Genomic DNA, 15,000 nt, shown 5'->3' with positions numbered 1-15,000 from the left:
ACTTGAACAGGACTCACCCACTTGTTATCTGAAATGGGGAATATTATTCCTGCTTCAAGTAGTTTAAGAACTTCTTTCTTGACTACCTCCTTCATATTAGGATTAAGCCTTCGTTGTGGTTCTATAAAAGAGGTATGATCATCTTCAAGAAAGATCTTATGAGTGCAGAATGAAGGATTAATACCCTTGATGTCATCAATAGTGTACCCAATAACACTCTTATACTTTTTCAGAACTGTGAGCAATCGCTCAATTTGAGTGCCATTGAGTTCAGCATTGACAATAACAAGGTAGGTATCATTCTCCTCTAGGAAAACATACTTCAAAGAAGGGGGAAGAGGTTTTAATTCTACCTGAGGAGGCGTAGTACACTCCTTTCGTTCCTCAATGGTGGACACCTTCAAAGGTGGGATATCCTCAAACTTAGCTTTGACAGGAACAAATGTAGGTGCAGCATCTAAAACTTGGACCATCTCAATCACATCGGCTCTATCCTTCTCATAGTTGCCCTCAATAGCTGCATAAAGCGGATCAACAATGGAGGGTGTGGATTCCAGTAGCATCAACTATCGCATCCATCCGATAAACAGTCTCCCCAATGGCAGGATGTGCCATGGATGAGGGGAGATGGAAATGCAGCTGTTCTCCCAAAATCTCAAGTGATAACTTCCCATTCTTCACATCAAAAATGGCTGCTGTAGTCTTTAAAAAATCACAACCCAAAATCACCGGAATGCGGGCATCCTCTTCCATATCCATGATGACGAAATCGTAGGGTACGAAGTAATTACCAACTTGGTCAGGGAAATCCTCAAGAATAGCAACTGGGTATCTCACAGATCGATCGGCTAATTGTATAGACATTCGAGTGGCTTTCATCTCGCCATTGATCTTTTTGCATAATGTCAAGGGCATCACACTCACACTAGCCCCTAAATCAACAAGGGCTACGGCAGACACATATTTCCCCAACTTCAGCGAGATAGTAAAACTACCAGGATCAGCTTGTTTCTTAGGAACCTTGCATCCCAAATAGCACTACATTGCCCATTCAAAGTTTCCACCACACTCTCCTCTAGCTTGCGTTTGTTAGAAATGATGTCCTTGAGGAATTTAGCATAAGAGGGTATTTCCTTAATGGCTTCTAAGAAGGGGATGTTGATCTGTAGCTTGCTCAAAACTTGAAGAAATTTTCCATATTTATGCTCAAGCTTCGCCTATGCCAATCTAGAAGGAAACGGCACTGGTGGTGTGTAAGTTCGACCGCCAATTGTGGGCTTGTCTGAATTGACTGGCTCATCCTTCTTTTCTTCAGAAACATCATCATTAGTTCCTGCATCTGGAAAAACAATAGGTGGGGTCTTTACTTTAGGGGCTGGATCATGAGGTGTCCTACCACTCCTCGTAGTTACTGCATTAAGTTGCTGATGGGGAGATGTGGTTGGGTTTTTTTTCTGTGTTTCCCGGAAGTTGCCCCTTTTGCATGGACAAGTTACTCAATTGTTGTGCCATCTAAGCCATCTGAGTATCGATCATTTTGTTGTGAGATAAAATCTAATTAATGGAGGTGCTGAAGTGTTTATTTTGATTGCTTTGGGTAGCAATGAAGTTCTCCATCAAGCTCTCAAGGTTGGACTTCGGTGGATGTTGTTGTTGAGGTGGGAAGGGAGGTCTTTGTTGGAAACCCGATGGTAAGTTGTACGAGGATGAGGGATTCTGGGCATTGTTGTTTCTGTAGGAGAAATTTGGATGATCCCTCCATCCTAGGTTGAAGGTGTTGGAATAGGGGTTGTATTGTTGTCTGGCATTCTGATTTTGGATGGCGTTGACTTGTTCCACAGTAGCAGCCCCTTCGGCTTGAAGTTGGCAATCAACGCTGGAATGCCCATTTAAGCCACAAGCACCACGGACTTTATCTACTGCAGCTACATCCAATTGCTCAACCTTCCTTGTCAAAGCCTGTACATTATTAGTCAAAGCAACAATAGCATCCACTTCATACCTACCACCTCGCTTTGGAGTTGATTGTTCTCGCCAGTGGTAATTTGAGGCCATGTCATCAAGAATTTCTTGGCCTGGGTTAGTGTTTTCATCATAAAGTTACCTCCAGCAGCAGCATCCAAAGAAGTCTGGATTTCATGCCTCAAAGCTTTGTAGACTGTCTCAATAACCATCCAATCTGGTAATCCGTGATATGGGCACTTTCTAATTAGACTTTTGAATCTCTCCCATGCATCATAGAGTGATCCCTCGTCTTTTTGTTTGAAAGTAGATATTTCATTTCGGTACTTTGAAGTTTTTCCGGGTGCGTAGTATCAATGCAAGAATGCCTTTTTCAGAGCCTCCCAAGTAGCAATGGAGTTGGGTTCTTCCTCACATAGCCACTGCTTAGCCGCCCCCGCAAGAGAAAAAGGGAAAGCTATCAACATTAATTGATCGGAAGTGATGTTGTTGTACTTGTGTGTCATGCACTTGTCGATGAATAGATTAATGTGGTCGGTTGGGTTCTCATTCTCCATACCATGAAATTGGTCCTGAGCAATCCAGTTGAAGAATGCTGACCGAATCTCATACTGGTTCCCGGTAATCTCTGGCCTCAAAATGCTAGTAGTGACAGTGCTAGAATCGGGAGTGATGTAATCCATGAGGGGTTTCTCTGGTGTTTCAGCCATGGTTAAATCTTCCCTTCTCTGTTTCTTCGCCTTCTTTGCCTAGAGTTGAGTCTTCTTGCTGTTGCTTCGATTTCAGGGTCAAAAGGTACTAGTTCATGTCCCTGTCGTTTGGTTTGCATGCAACAAAAGAAACTAAAAGCAAAGGGTTAAATAGATAGGGGAGGGGGGACATAAACAAAGCGAAATCAGAGAAAAAGAATCAATTTAAACTCAGAAAGTAAACAATAAACTAATCCGTTGTTCCCCGGCAACGGCGCCAAAATTTGATAGGTCGTTTATGTACTACCAAACAATTCTTAATATGCAACTAGTATAGCAGCAGTTAGGGTCGAATCCACAGGGAACAATGTAGTAAATGATTATTTTCCGGCTACCAATTGATCCTAAGTAACACACAAATTTGGAGAATATATGTCTAAACTAACTAAATGACTAGAATACAAGCAATTAAATTAGAAAGGTAAATCAATGATACTAAAACATCTAGGGATAAACTTCCCTACTAGCATGATATGATGACAATGAGATCCTACTACCCCTACAACAATCATAACCAAGTTCAATAGGATGAATACACCATTAAAGATACTTAAAACTCCTTTCGAAGACTATTACCTTCACTACCATACTATCAAACCTATTTTCATGGAATCAAGTATAGTAATGACATTGAGCATAGTATTCTATAAGATCCAACAATCAAATCTATCTATTATCATGAAGATTATCAAGCCCTTGATCTAAAAGGCAATTCATTCAACTCAAACTTTCGTTAGCAATTGAATGAATCTTTAACCACAATTTCCAAAATTTCTATTGAAAATACATGAGTTAACTAGCATAAGAAACCAAGCATGAACAAGGATTATGCATAATAAAAAGGGATTGGGATTCAATAATTCATCATTAACATCATGGCTAGGGTTCCATCTAACCCTAGATTAAGAAACTACCCACACATATCGATTGCAACAAAACAAGAATTAATTAAATAAAACATGATTAAAAGTAATAACAAGGAAAGGATAAAGAATTAATACTTGAAGTTGAATACCAAAGGATGAACGAAAGTAATCGAAAGTTACAAAGTTTTTTCTCCAAAAGTGAAGAGTTAATAATATCTAAAAAAACAGAGAAGAAAATGTTGCTTGCCCCCTTGTTACATTCCTCATCATAAAATAAAAACCGTGCGGAAAAACGGTTATTAAAGCAGGACCGGACCGGGTTTCTGGAAGACCGGACCGGGTCCGTGTGCTGGGAGTTTTCCACAGAGCAGAAAACGCAGGACCCGACCGGGTTTAAGAAAGACCGGACCGGGTCCGTAAGCTGAACATTCATGAAAGTGATTATTGACAGACCCGACCGGGTTTAGAGTATACCCGACCAGGTCTTGGGCTTGGAGGCTTACATTCCTATTTCTCAATTGAAATCGCTCGGGTATGAAAATACTCGCCCGGACCCATCATCTTGTGCTTACTTTTCTTCATTAGAACACGACAAAAGTACAAACGAGACCCAACGGGACTAAAAGCATATCCGAATGGAGCCGTGAGCTCACAAAAGTGCCGTAGTGCGGTCTCAAACTCTGCCAAATCTCGAAGCACGCATTCTAATGCTCAGGAGTGATCCGCTTCCAATACAAGAGTGGAGTAAAATGGCCTGAAATAATCAAAGACACACAAAAACTCCAACCAAACGTAAAACCATATGGAAAATGCGAAATCACACAGCAGAATGCCATAAAATGCAAGGGAAAGGAGCATAAAAATATAGTACAAAATGCATACATCAAATTTTTTTGTAGAATCTTTTCCACATCGAGAGCGATGAGGACAAGAAGAATGTGTTTCTTTCAGCTGTTGCTGAAAGATTCAGAGATTTCAAATCCAAGCTAGTATCTGGCTGCATTACGAAGAGGCGTGCCCGTACGACCAAAAAGGTCAAAACGGTAAACGAAGGTGGAGAGCAATCACCTTCGAAGATGCCATACGAAATATGGGGTCACATATCGGAGAGGGATTGGGAGGCCTTTGTTGCCAAAAGAACAACTCCCATAGAAGTTGTAAGAATTTCATATTATATTATAGTTTACCAATTTGAATTTACTTTTTTTGCTTCAGCATTAAACTAATACATGACATTCGATTTCTATTGATTAATTAGGAAAAGCGTGGTAAAGCTTCTGATTCTGCAAGCAAAAGGAAGTTTTATCATTGCTTGGGCCAGAAAACGTACGATGAGGTCCGAAAAGAGTGGGTGGATGCGGGTTTATACCCCAATCAAAGTTAATCCACGCCCTCATCTACGACTACCTTCGCATCCCTGAATACTCCTGCTGGAGATCGGGTGCGTGATTGGTATTGCGGGCTTCATTCCCGAGATGCAAGTGGTAAATTTACCATTAATGATTTGGGAACGAAGAAGGTTGCTGATGCTGTGGTGAGTTTTGAAATTATTAAGTATATTCTTGATTTGTTTTGTATTTTTTGGCTTTGATTTACTTATACTAATTGCTATATATATCACTTCTAATTTGAACAAATGGGCTGGAAGGAAAAAGAAGCTACGGGGGAGTTCACGTCAAGAGGCAATGTTGACGCATTGCATATGTTCTTAGGGAAAGATTACAGTGGGCGGGTAGTCGGAAAAGGAGGAGTCCGCGTAGGGCTACAAAAGGCATTCAGCAAAGATTGTGTTGCTACTCAATCCCGAACGACGCTGCGGAGATTACAAAGGACCCTCTCGCCAAACTGGCCGCCGTGTTGCAGAAGATGAGAGCACCCGTTGTTGACTTGGAAAACCTGATTGTCGAGGATCAGGAAAGTCAAGATGGGGATCCTAATGCTTTGGTCGAGCCAACACCCGAGCCCATTACCCCCGTAGCACCCCAGCCCATTACTAATACCCCTAAAGGGGAAAACCCCACACCGGAGAACATAAACTCCGTTGTTCAAAATCCGGAGCCAACTCCGGAGCCAGTGCTATAGGTACAAAGTTTTTAAATATATAAGCACTTATTAATTTAAATTGCAACGCGTTTTAATATTTTATTATGATGCTTATTATACTAAACGACACGATTTTCAGGAGGCGATTCCTTGTTCTCTTTTGTTGCCTCAGTTAGGTGTTGCTAGTGATGACGACTTAACTGAGGTTGCATATGGTGTGGCCCAGCCAAACAAAGAGGGCCAAACAGTGCATTCAATGCCTGTTACAAGTGGCCACATCAGTGTGGCCGTGGAAACTATTGTAAAGGGGTTTGAAGATTTCTCACTCCCAATTCCAATGCCAGCATGGAGCCTTGAGAAACTATCAGACGCCCTAGGTATTTCGTCACATGGCCATATGCTTGGGTCCGATTCACTAACATGGTAAGAATCATTTGTACCTTATTTATTTTTATTTTTTTAATTGCATGCTTACACTAAATTAATTGTATAAATTGAAATAGCAAAAGAGTCCAAAGGGATCTTGGAGAGAGGTCGGTTTCTCAGCAAAGGTGTCGACTGGGTCAAAGTCGATGCCAAGCACTCCAATTTTGACTGATGAGGAGCTAAAAGATCTCTCTCAAGATTGCAAATGGCTGCACACTTGTGCATCTCGCATAAGTGAGGAGGACCCAATCATTCTGAACCTGCTGAAGGAGCAATACTGCTTTTTAGAGAGCCCGTTTGTAATTATTGGTCCTAGTGACATCGGGCAACTTTTGAGACGAAAGATGCTGAACGTAGCTATTTTCCATATCTACATGAGGTGATGTTCACTATCTTACAAGTTAGGCATTGTTGTTTAATTGTTTTAATAACCGAATTACTAACAAAATTTTCTTACTTTTCCCATGTGTTTTGAAAAAAGTGCGTGGACAAATGGGATCTACATCCAGAGCCACATTTCCAAAATAGAAAGAAATAAAGGTACACAAATTCGATTTTATGCGTTTTTAAGCGTTTTTGGCACTTTTGCGCATAAAGTAGCTCAAACTTGGTTTGTTTTGCACGAAACTTGGCACACAACACTATTTGGTATATATTATTGTGTTGAAGTCGTTAGAATTAAAAATCATAGTCATATGCTAGAAATTACGTGTTAAGTTGTGATTTTAAGGGTTTTTAAGCGTTTTTGGCACGTTTGTGCATAAAGTAGCTCAAACTTGGTTTGTTTTGCACGAAACTTAGCACACAACACTATTTGGTATATATTATTGTGTTGAAGTGGTTAGAATTGAAAATCATTGTCATATGCTAGAAATTACGTGTTAAGTTGCGATTTTAAGGTTTTTAATGCGTTTTTGGCACTTTTGCGCATAAAGTAGCTCAAACTTGGTTTTTTTTTGCACGAAACATGGCACACAACACTATTTGATATATATTATTGTGTTGAAGTGGTTATAATTGAAAATCATTGTCATATTCTAGAAATTACGTGTTAAGTTGCAATTTTATATGGTTTTTAAGCGTTTTTTGCACGTTTGCGCATAAAGTAGCTCAAACTTGGTCTGGTTTGCACGAAACTTGGCACACAACACTATTTGGTAAATATTATTGTGTTGAAGTGGTTAGAATTTAAAATCATTGTCATATGCTAGAAATTACGTGTTAAGTTGCGATTTTAAGGGTTTTTAACCATTTTTGGCACGTTTGCGCATAAAGTGGCTCAAACTTGGTTTTTTTTTTGCACGAAACTTGGCACACAACACTATTTGGTATATATTATTGTGTTGAAGTGGTTAGAATTGAAAATCATAGTCATATGCTAGAAATTACGTGTTAAGTTGCGATTTTATGGGTTTTTAACCGTTTTTGGCACTTTCGCGCGTGAATTTGAGAAATGAAATTGAATTAATCAATGTTGGATACATTTACACGAGGCCTAGAGTCTATTTATAGATTTCTATACTCTAACGGCTAAAAACAACCACGTGCAAAACATTTGCACACTTAAAAACATAACAGACAACTAAAATACTCTACAATGCCTTCAAACTAAAACTGGCGACTGGGTGACCTTGGGCTCACTTTTTGAATGACTTCCCATGCTTGGAAATGGACACTTAGAGTCTTGATGGAAAGATCCTTGTATGAAGATTCCATTTCTACTATAGCTCAGGTCCTGGGTGCACAGGTTTGGTCTCCACGTGTCGTGCAAGGTGGCCTGGTCGCAAGTTGTGCTGTTGTGCTGTTCTGATTAGGATCAGCAACTAGGTTCCCTTGTGCTTGTGTTCTAGGCGATTGTATGCACTACCAGCATGGCTCTTTGACCTTTATGGCTAGGCCTATGTATGGAGATGACGTCCCCAAGATTGGTTAGGCCCAGATCTCCATGGTCAAGGCTAGGTCATGCTGCAAGGTGGGCTGGTCAGCGGGCTGGGTTGTTGCTGCTGCTGTTGTGTTCTGTTCCTCTACAGCTGCTGTCTTCTGGTCTTGTTTATTACACAAGTGCGGCTCTCCTTATATAGAGCTCTCAACTAACATAATGGCTATATTAGCACACGCCTAATTAAAACGCACGTGCTATACATGGGCACTTAAAATAGAAACAGAAAATCATAGTTGCGATTTTAAGGGTTTTTAACCGTTTTTGGTACGTTTGTGCATAAAGTAGCTCAAACTTGGTTTGTTTTGCACGAAACTTGGCACATAACACTATTTGGTAGATATTATTGTGTTGAAGTGGTTAGAAATGAAAATCATTGTCATATGCTAGAAATTACGTGTTAAGTTGCGATTTTAAGGGTTTTTAAGCGTTTTTGGCACGTTTGCGCATAAAGTAGCTCAAACTTGGTTTGTTTTGCACGAAACTTGGCACACAACACTATTTGGTATATATTATTGTGTTGAAGTGGTTAGAATTGAAAATCATTGTCATATGCTAGAAATTACGTGTTAAGTTGCGATATTAAGGGTTTTTAAGCGTTTTTGGCACTTTTGAGCATAAAGTAGCTCAAACTTAGTTTGTTTTGCACGAAACTTGGAACACAACACTATTTGGTCTATATTATTGCGTTGAAGTGGTTAGAATTGAAAATCATAGTCGTATGCTAGAAATTACGTATTAAGTTGCGATTTTATGCGTTTTTATGCTTCTTTGGCACTAACATCTATTTTCTCTTAGTGCTTTCAACAACCTTCTAATTTCGTTGATTGCGGCTACTACACTCTCAAATACATGGACGATATCTTAAAATGCGTGAAGGAGGTTGGAGTCAAAAACATAGATGCCGTAAGTATTTGTTACGTTCTTAAATTATTATTATTGGTAAAATCTAATGTTTATGAATCTTTTAATTTTATATTATATTATAGGTTTTATACGACATTCCGAGGGAAACACGTCCTCTGAGAGGTGAAGAGATGCGCGAATTAAAAGATTAGATTGCCGCGTATCTTGCTAATTTTTGTCCTTGATAAATTGTAATTAGTACAGATTTTTTTAGGACTTTAATGTATATTATTGTATATATATGTACGTACATTTTATATTATATTATCGAGAATTTTTTACTACAAAGAGATTATTGGTGATTATTTGTGATTATCATTGGATTATTATCTGATAATCATTGTTATTACATTCTACATTATTATTGGATTATTATTAGAATAAAACAAAAAATGAAAAAAAAATAGCTATTTGCCGCAGTCAACCCCCAAAACCGCAGCAAATAAGTTCCATTATTTGCTGCGGTTTTGGGGGCTGACCGCAGCAAATAATGCCATTTTTTGCTGCGGTTTTAAACCACAGCATTTAAAATAGGCCATTAATTAATATTGTTTGGGGCCAAAACCGCAGCAAATAATGGCCAAAAAACCGCAGCAAATGAGGTTTGTTCCACTAGTGGTGTTTCAATTTTTTTTTCGCATTCAATTCCATCCCTTAACATTTAACCATTTTCATTAATGTAAGTTTTAATTTTTTGTTTCTCATTGAATTCCTTTTCTAAACCCTGAATTTCAATTTTGCACTTACAAATGAAAAATTCCATTAATAAAAGCTCTCTAAATTACTAAATTCCTCTTTACTCCCTTGTCCCATATTCAGACCATCTGCAAGGCAGAAACCATATTTGAGGGCTTAGCTTAAGAATCATTTACCATTTGCTGAGGCAGTAATCGAATGATGATGGTGATTTTCTAATACACGACAGACAGTCATTGAATTTCACAGAAGTTCCGAGCATCGAATACAAAATTTGTTCATAAGTGCACCAAATTAAGGGTGGATGGCACACCTTAATTTGCCCCAAGATGATGAATATGTATTGGAATGGAAAAGACACGAACAACACACAAAACACAAAACACAACACAAGATCAGCTTCAAGAAACCAAATCTTGATTTTCCGGCTAACTGACTACCCTCCAATGGCTTCACTCACCATCTTCATGTAATGAATAATACAACCCAAGGATTGACTACCTTGTGGAATGCAAGATAAACTTTGAAGTTGTATGACTAACAACTCAAAGGTTTGAATATATGACTAATATCCACTCAACAAAACAGACAATGTTTTGAAGGAAACAACAAATGTGTTTTATTTCTGAAAATCTGAAACTGTGTTTACAAGGGATTAGCCTCTTATTTATAGAGCTATGAGACCTTCGAAAATTAGGTAAGACTAATGTTTATGCAGCCAAACCAAAATAACGGCAAAAACAATGACACGTGACTAACATGTGCACGTCTTAAGAATCAAAATCAGAAAAACAGAATACTGATTCATTCTGCTGTACTGTCCGCTGAACACCCGAGCTTCAGCATCATTCCTTGGGCATCTTCTATGATTTTCAAGAGGAATCTTGGACCATGGTAGTAAGGCCCATGCATAGAGATTCTGATTCTACCCTTGGTGTCTCCGGGGATGCTCAGGTTAGCTCTGTGGAAGGGTTGTAAGGTCTGCTGGTCAGCAGGAGGTGGCTGGCAGTTCTGTTTGTTCTGTTTACCTTTTGTGCAGTCTTGGAGTCTTTGTGTGAGGACTTGGTTGGCTTCATCTTCATGCTTATCTTCTTCTAGTGTCATGCTTGAGCCATGTGTGCCTTGCATACTTAATTTAACTCCCCCTTCTTGAGGAAGAATTGTCCTCAATTCTGTAGGTTTAGTGTATGGTTTGAGATCACCTATGTTGAAGGTGTTTGAACCACTATACTCTTCCAGAAGATCTACTTTGTATGCATTATTTCTTAACTTTTGTATGATCTGGAAGGGCCCTATGGCTCTAGGCATGAGTTTATTCCTCCTTAGATGGGGAAATCTTGCTTTTCTTAGGTATATCCACACAAAATCTCCTTCTTCTAGCTGTTGTTTGGAGTGATTTCCTTTGTCTGCTTTGAGCTTGTATTTTGCATTGGCCTTCTGAATGTTTTCCTGAATCAACACGTGCAGCTTCATCGTTTCTTTAGCTTGCTCCACAACATCTTTGTGTACCCTGTCATTTTCAAAATTACAAGTTAGAGATACAGGCAATAATGGATTCTCCCTATAAACACATTCAAAGGGGGAGTGCTTTGTACTATAACTAGGACTTCTATTGTAAGAAAACTCTGCTTGGCATAACTTAAGATCCCAATCCCTTAGATTTTTGTTCACTAAGGTTCTTAAGATTAAGCCCAGGTCTTGTTGGTCACCTCTGTTTGCCCAGCAGTTTGAGGGTGATGAGATGTACTATACAAGAGCTTTGTGCCTAACAGTCTCCACAGGGATTTCCAAAAGCAACTAAGAAACTTGCTATCTCTATCAGACACAACGGTCCTAGGTACCCCATGCAATCTTACAATCTCTGCAAAGTTTAACCTAGCTATGTTTTGAGCATCATCCACCTTGTTGCAAGCAACAAAATGTGCCATCTTGGAGAACTTGTCCACAAAAACCATAATAGAATCCTTTCCCCTTTGAGTCCTATGTAAGGCCATGATGAAATCCATGCTAAGGTGTTCCCAAGGCTTGGTGGCAACAGGTAAGGGCATGTATTCTCCTTTGTGAAAAGTAATCTTGGCCTTAATGCAAGCTTCACACCTAAATATGTGCTTGCCAACATTGCCTAGCATCTTAGGCCAATAAAAATGTTGACTAAGCATATCTAGGGTCTTTTGAATACCAAAATGTCCTCCTAAACTGCCTTCATGCACTTTTTTAACTAACAATTGCCTTAGATTGGTCTTAGGAATACAAAGCCTATTTCCCTTAAACAAAAACCCTTGGTTAATGCTAAACATGCCTTGTGATCCTTCTAGGCAGCTAGCATAAATGTCCTTGAAGTCACTATCCTCAGGGTACAAGTCTTTAATCATTTCAAATCCTATGACTCTAGCTCCTAGTACGGCTAATAGGTTATGCTTCCTACTCAAGGCATCAACCACTACATTGGTCTTTCCTGTCTTGTATTTGGCTGAAAAGTCAAAGGTTTGGAGGATTTCTACCCATCTTGCATGTCTAGGGTTAAACTTGTGTTGGCCATGTACGTTTTTGAGGGACTCATGATCAGTGTATAGTATGAATGGTTGAACCTTAAGGTAGTGTGCCCAATGTTCCAAAGCTCTAACCAGAGCATAAAATTCTTTGTCATATGTGGAATAGTTAAGCCTACCCTTGCTTAATTTTTCACTAAATTAAGCCACTGGTTTCCCTTCTTGCAGCAGAACTGCTCCTATGCCTATGCCACAAGCATCACACTCTACCTCAAATGGCTTTGAAAAATCAGGAAGTTTCTTAATTTGCTCAAAAGCTAGTTGTACATCCTCAGTCCACTGAAATGTGCCCTTCTTTGTGCACTCTATGATAGGAGCCATGATAGCACTAAAGTTATGAATGAATCTCCTGTAAAATGAGGCTAACCCATGAAAAGCCCTAACTTGGGTAATGATGTTAGGTGTAGGCCAGGTTTGAATAGCTTTTACTTTAGCAGGATCTACCTTTATCCCTTCTTTTCTAATGATAAACCCTAAAAAGAACACTTCCTGCATGAAGAAACTACATTTCTCAAGCTTGCCATATAACCTCTTCTTTCTTAGAACCTCAAAAAGTTGTCTCAAATGGTCAATATGTTCTCTAAATTATTTGCTATACACAAGGATGTCATCTAAGTATACAACAATGAATCTGCCTAGGAATGGTCTCAACACTTCATTCGTGAGTCTTATGAATGTACTAGGTGCTCTTGTAAGTCCAAAAGGCATCACCATCCACTAATATAACCCATATTTAGTCTTGAAGGCTATTTTCCACTCATCACCTTCATTTATCCTAATTTGATGATAACCACTCCTTAGATCAACTTTGCTAAACCACTGTGCACCTGCTAACTCATCAAACATGTCATCAAAACTGGGTATTGGGAACCTATACTTCACTGTAATGTTGTTGACACTTCTACTATCAACACACATCCTCCATGTACCATCTCTCTTAGGCACTAAGATAGTAAGCACAACACAGGGGCTAAGGCTTTCCCTCACATAACCTCTCTGCATAAGCTCCTCAATCTGCCTCTAAAGCTCCTTAGTCTCAACATGGTTTGTCCTATAGGCAGGTCTATTTGGTAGGGCAGCTCCAGGTATCAAGTCAATTTGGTGTTCTATGCCCCTAATGCGTAGTAGTCTAGGCGGTAGCTCAACAGGGAACACATCTGCATACTCATGCAGTAAAGGCTTAACCTCCCCAGGTAGGTCTACAGGTTGGTCTATCTCTTTAGTAAACATCAGATACACTTCCTCTTGGCTCTTTATTTCCCTCTCACAAGCCTTTCTATTCATCAGCTGTAGGTTTTGTCCAAGGGGTGGGGGTATGGTCTTGTGTGGGGGTAAAGGAATCAAGGCTTTGAGCTTTACCTCATGTCTCACTGTGTAGGTATTAGCAAAACCGTCATATGTAGTCTTTCTATCATACTGCCAAGGTCTGCCCAGCAGCAAGTGACAAGCACTCATGTCCAACACATCACACAAAACCTTATCCTTATATGAACCAATCATGAAACTCACCAGGCACTACTTACTCACAGCTCTACTAGCCTTATCATCAAGCCATTTTAACTTATAGGGGTGTGGATGGGGTTTGGTCATCAGTCTCAACTCTTTGACCAGGTCTAAACTAATACAATTTGATTCACTTCCCCCATCTATGATGAGAGTGCAGGTCTAATCCTTAATCTTGCATCTAGTCTGAAAAATATTTTCCCTTTGGTCAGAACACTTCTCCTTAGGTGTAGCATGAAAGTTTCTCCTAATGAAAAGGTTATAGTGTTCATCTTTAGGTAAGACTCTTTCCCTTTCCTCTTCTGTCTCAGATTCTTCCTCACTATCCTCATATCTCTGCAGTTTACCTAAGTCACTCACCCGATAGGTCCCATCTGGTTCTTCCTCTCCCACAGGAGGCCAAGTCTCAAACTCCCTGCCATTTTGTGCAACTAACATGACTCTAACACTGTGGTCCTTGTTGATTTCTCTCCATTCTTGCATGGTGAAAGCTCTAGCATTAGGACAAACACTCCTGGTTCCTTGGTGTGAGGTTGGGGTTGTGTTGGTCATTGGGTTTGTCATTGTTCATTAAGCTAGCATTGGCTAAGGACTGTGTGATCTGTCTCAAAGCTTCCTCTAAATTATTCACCCTTGCATCCATGATCACAGAAAACAACAACGAAAATAACGTACTCAACAATTGATGCACACTAGACTTCAAAACAGAATCAAAGAAAGCCAAAATCAGACAAGGTTTTTTTTCTGGAATAAAGTTTTGATATAAACTTTCTGTATTGCAAGAAAGAAACAAAAACTTTTGAATCCCTGTAAAACACAATTTCTACAATTATACAACAGAAACAATAAAGAAAACAGCAATGCACAAAGAGCAGCAATACAGAATACAGAAACTGATTTTTGACAGCAATTTTAGAAATCTGCTGTATGCCCAATTTGCAACACACACGTTGGTTAATCTCTTTAAAACCAATCTTTCTTTAACAAAAAAATACACCAAAAACTCACACTATGATTACTTAATGTTGTAATCAATGAAAATTGGAAAAATCTCACCAGTCTTGAACTTTCAGAACTTTCAGAAATTTCAGAAACTCTTCGATCCTCTGTCTGGGTTGAGTGTTTATGAGTCTCCTACTACCCTTCCTCGATCAAAGCTCTGATACCAAAATTGCACCAAATTAAGGGTGGATGGCACACCTTAATTTGCCCCGAGATGATGAATATGTATTGGAATGGAAATGACTCGAACAACACACAAAAAGTACAAAATCAGCTTCAAGAAACCAAATCTTGAGTTTCCTGCTGACTGATTACCCTCCAATGGCTTCACTCACCATCTTCATGTAATGGATAATGCA

General features: G+C 39.3%; 1 protein-coding gene and 1 non-coding gene across 2 annotated transcripts; one reads left to right on the top strand and one right to left on the bottom strand.

The window, feature by feature from the left end:
* The first annotated feature begins 2,184 nt into the window (after positions 1 to 2,184).
* LOC130801989 (small nucleolar RNA R71) lies at positions 2,185 to 2,290 on the top strand. Its single transcript, XR_009039708.1, has one exon. It is a non-coding gene; the product is annotated as a small nucleolar RNA R71 (small nucleolar RNA).
* A 10,866-nt stretch (positions 2,291 to 13,156) lies between these two features.
* LOC130801124 (uncharacterized) lies at positions 13,157 to 13,636 on the bottom strand. Its single transcript, XM_057664886.1, has one exon. It carries the CDS (start codon positions 13,634 to 13,636, stop codon positions 13,157 to 13,159), a length of 480 nt encoding a protein of 159 aa, XP_057520869.1.
* Positions 13,637 to 15,000: the final 1,364 nt, after the last annotated feature.

The sequence above is a fragment of the Amaranthus tricolor genome, chromosome 15 (genome assembly GCF_026212465.1).
Source record: "Amaranthus tricolor cultivar Red isolate AtriRed21 chromosome 15, ASM2621246v1, whole genome shotgun sequence".
Classification (NCBI taxonomy): domain Eukaryota; kingdom Viridiplantae; phylum Streptophyta; class Magnoliopsida; order Caryophyllales; family Amaranthaceae; genus Amaranthus; species Amaranthus tricolor.
The sequence above is the reverse complement of the archived record's forward strand: the minus strand, read 5'-3'. Positions and strand labels throughout refer to the sequence as shown.